The sequence below is a fragment of the Eleginops maclovinus genome, chromosome 1, assembly GCF_036324505.1.
Source record: "Eleginops maclovinus isolate JMC-PN-2008 ecotype Puerto Natales chromosome 1, JC_Emac_rtc_rv5, whole genome shotgun sequence".
NCBI classification, from domain to species: Eukaryota; Metazoa; Chordata; class Actinopteri; order Perciformes; family Eleginopidae; genus Eleginops; species Eleginops maclovinus.
In genome coordinates, this window is record NC_086349.1 from 13,878,343 (window position 1) to 13,882,777 (window position 4,435).

Here is a 4,435-nt window from a genome sequence, read left to right on the forward strand (position 1 = left end):
AGAATTTCTCAATTTGTGGGCTATTTACAAATAAATGTCAATGGACACATTTTCTATTTCACACACAACTCGAAATAGTTTCCTCTCTCTTGGCGCCATCTTCTGGAGTGTAGACCACAATTCAATACATTTCAGGAGGATGCTTCTAAATGTAAATTAATTATTGGACCACGTTATTGCATACTGTTAATATTAATAAAGTGCTCCAGAGATGTGTGCGTGTGTTCACAGCTGGATTACATTATAATGAAAAGCTAGGAACGATTAAAAAAAGGTATTAGATTAGTCAAAATGTCTAGAATATATATTTTAATCTTTTATAAATCTTACTTAGTAATCCTATCGGTACATTCATAATGTATATTTTAAATTCACTTAATCAGATCCCTTTCACTCAGTATGGGTCTCAATTTGAATCTGGTTTCTCAGATATATATACGTTTTCTGTCATTCTCTGTCTCGTCTCGTTTTTTTCTGAGGGAAATGTGCTCCATATTAATGAATAATATGGTAAATAGATAGAAAGTTATCCTTCTACATTTGGATGTGTTTGTACGGCACAAGAGGAGCTCACACATGGGTGCACCACGGTTCTTCCTCCAGGTGGCGATGTGGTTCCGAGATCAGGGTGACAGCTACAGTACGGAAGAATGAGAACAGGAAGAGGCGTTTGGTGTTGAATTGAAAACAGAAATGGCGGGGATGTTGTTGTTATTAGCACTTTGAACCATGGAACCATGCCGTGAACATGTAACGGGGCCTGCTGCTTGTGATGGGAAGTTGGACAGGGGATGGTCTAACAGCAATATAAGTGTCGCCTAGCAACAGTTAGCAAGTATGGTATTTAGGCGGCTAATGCTAACCACAGCTAGATGCTTTAGCAACGTAGGGGGTTCCTCCTGTTAGCTGCAATATTGCATCACCGAGAAAGGAATACAAAACTACCTGTGACCTGTGATCTCACCTGTTGCACTGGTAGTTGTCGGATATCCAGCAAATTTTAGACAATGTCAGTCAACGGGAAAGTCATCCCGCACACCCCGCTGGCCGTGGACTTCTGGCAGGTGCGGAAGTGTCCAGGCACACGGCTGTTTTTCCTGTCCCACATGCACAGTGACCACACGGTGGGTCTGACTTCTACCTGGAACAACCGGCCCATCTACTGTTCACTGACCACCGCCACTCTGCTCAGACTCAAGCTGCAGGTAAAGGAAGTCACATGACTCACGCATTTGTGTACTAGGACTCCAATCTATTTAAGCAGTGTTAAAAAAAAAAGTAGTGACTGAACTATTCTTGGACCTATGATTTATTTACATTACATTGTTGGGCGGTCCTCTTTCACTGAGTCAACATGAGCGAAAATCGTCATTAGCGTTGAAGTTGTTAACACCTGTGGACATAACTGCATTAAGTTATGTTTGACTCCTTATTTTCTAATTCTGCTCAGGTGAAGGAACAGTGGATCCATCCATTAGAGCTGGATGAGCCATACATGTTGCCAATGGATGACATTGGCAAGGAGAAGCTGACAGTCACACTGATAGAAGCCAACCACTGTCCAGGTTCTGTCATGTTTCTCTTCGAAGGCTACTTTGGCTCAATACTGTACACTGGTGAGTGTCTCGGCAACATATTTTAACTTATTGTTTTAGAAGGTAGAAAGATTTATTGAGCTGTTTTTTTTCCTCTTCTAATTCTTTAGCTTTAAAACATCCCATTTAGCCTCATATGTGCAGTTCAGTTATAGATTATAGAATCATGTGAAGTAACAGTCAGCATTGATTCCTTCTTAATTCCAGGTGACTTCAGATACACTCCCTCCATGTTGCGTGAGCCATGCTTGAGGACCAGCACCACTATCGATGTCCTGTACCTGGACAACACCAATTGTGACCCCAACCGCACCCTTCCCTCCAGACAGCGAGCCACTCAAGAAATCAAAGAGATAATCCGCAGACACCCCAACCACAATGTTGTCATAGGTATTTTATTTTTAAAAAATGTTGACATTATGCCGTATGTACTTTCTAGTTGCATTAGAAATAGAAATTTCACACAGTAATTGTAGTTTCTCTTAACTTAAAGGGTCATTATTATTTTCTTCTCTTGGCCAGGGCAACTTATATTACAAAGTGATTGGGTGTTTAATACAAAACATCTGACAAACAACTGCTGCTTCATGCTCATTTCAAAATATAGTTTGTAGGTTTTGTGTTATTTCTTTTGTTTTTTTTATTTCAAATTGCAATTATTATTATTATTATTATTATTGAGTTCAACTATGTTTTCTACTGTCCTATCATTCTCTCTTGCATTGTTTTGTAGGCCTGTATGCACTGGGCAAGGAGTCCTTGCTGTTGGAGCTGGCAATGGAGTTTAAAACCTGGGTTGAGGTGAGCTTTGAGAGAATGGAGACCCTCAAAGCCCTTGAACTGCCTGACGTCTTCACAACAGAACCAGGAGCGGGTCGTATCCGGGTTGTGGAACAGTCACAGATCTGCTCTGCCAATGTACACCAGTGGGACAAAGAACAACCCACTTTGGCCATCTTGCCCACCAGTAGGCCCCTGGTGTCCTTTCACCCAAATGTCCATGTGGTGCCCTACTCTGACCACTCCTCTTACCAAGAGCTAGAGGACTTTGTTTCTGCACTTAAACCCACCTCCCTTGTACCCATTGTAGGAAACCATGTACCTGGTAGCTTCTCTGCGTTACTGCCCCGCAGAAAGCGCCACGAAATCCTGGTGCCTGAGTCTGTTGAACACTACATGTTGAGTCAGCCTGAGAGCCATCTCAGCTCCTCTGCATACACCAGCCTCCGCCGCAGACATTTCCAGCCTCTTTTACCGAAAGGGGTGGTGTTTGATTCTCCTGTATGTGGAGCTCGGAAGTCAGGTGAAAAAGCCTGGGACACAGAGTGCCTGGAGCCAGATGCTTCTGAGGAACAGATAGACACAGACGTTAGTGAAAATTCTTCTGACTGCATTGTTGTTGATGTGAGCAAGTACCACACCCCTAACAAAAACAGAGGAGGGACTGGAGACATGTGGAGCCTCAACATCATCAAGACCACAAAAACGCCAATTGAGACTAATGACAAAATAATGAATGAGACTGTATCAAATGACATTCACAGTAGTCCACATACGAGACATAGAAATGTTCAGAACAACAACACACTTTCAGCCGATGGTAGCATGAGTCTGCACGGTGGACATAGAATTGATCAGGACTGTGACAGTATGTCAGATGACCAAATGAACAACAGCGTGGCAACATTTCAGAGCCACCTGGGTAAAGATTCCTGCTCATCGTCTAGCTCCTCTGCTGTGCTGAAACAGAGCTATACAGAAGAGATTGAAAACAGTCTATTAAAGAATCTCCCTTTCACAGAGGGAGACTTTAAGACATGTGGCCTCTTGCAGCAGAGCTTTGTGGAAAAGTTTTCTCTCCTTCCCTTATGTCATGTTAGTGATGATGACCTTTCAGACCAATGATGTCACATGACATGTTCGTTTTAGCCTTGATGTTGAGATTGTTGGTCTTTTGTGTGTGTGTATCGAGCCAACATAATATAAATCATTGGTACCTTTTTTTTTAATGATGTAACTCCCTTGTGGTGACTCTTATTTTGAAACTCATGTTGTGCAACTAGGATCATTATTTTTCTTTTTTGCCTTGAAAATCAACCGTATTGAAACATTGGTTGCTAACAAAAACAAAAGAGGAACCAGAGACCTACAGAAGGAGTGCCACTTAGATGCACTTTGTTCCAGTGGAGATCCAGACAAACACAAAGGCCTCAAGAAAGCCTTCTGAAGCTAATGCCAAAATAATGATGAAGACTGCTTTAAATGAATGTTAGAACATTCATCAACATGGAAATGTTCAGATCAACCAGAGATTGTGGTTATATCATGCATCTGTACATTGGACATGGAATTTGTTCAGGACTGTGACACCATCTCAGTTAACCCAGTGAACAGCATGACAACATAACAGGTAAGCCTTGGTAAATCCAACTTTCTTTTTTCCTTTGTTTGCTTTCTTTATTATGTAATGTCCTTTTGGTGCTTCCATTTTGTATGGGTTGCCTTGAGTTCTGTGGTTAAAGTCTCATTAGAAAACCCTATCCCTCATGTTGTATTTGAATAAAAAATAATAGGTGGATAGCGCACAGCTCTCTGTAAGGGATGTTTGTAAAGTTGAATTTTCACAAGATGTAGAAGTAAGCCAATAACATGTTTTGTCTTGAGACGCTGCTCACTTTTTTGTTCTTGAATCTTGAATCTACTAACACAGAGCAGAACCAGCTGTCTCTTATTTTAGCCAACACAGAATGGTAGTTTGAAGGTCTGCATGCTTTCTGGTGCCCTGAGTAACGACCACAAAACTTCATCCACAATCCACAAATAAAGAAATGTCAACACAG

The 4,435-nt window shown here is 41.5% G+C and overlaps 1 protein-coding gene across 1 annotated transcript; it reads left to right on the forward strand.

The window, feature by feature from the left end:
* Nucleotides 1-610: 610 nt before the first annotated feature.
* Nucleotides 611-4,435, forward strand: dclre1b (DNA cross-link repair 1B). The gene is made up of 4 exons (XM_063892946.1): nucleotides 611-1,205; nucleotides 1,451-1,616; nucleotides 1,803-1,985; nucleotides 2,329-4,435. Exons 1-4 carry the CDS (start codon nucleotides 1,008-1,010, stop codon nucleotides 3,498-3,500), a joined length of 1,719 nt encoding a protein of 572 aa, XP_063749016.1. The 5' UTR covers nucleotides 611-1,007; the 3' UTR covers nucleotides 3,501-4,435.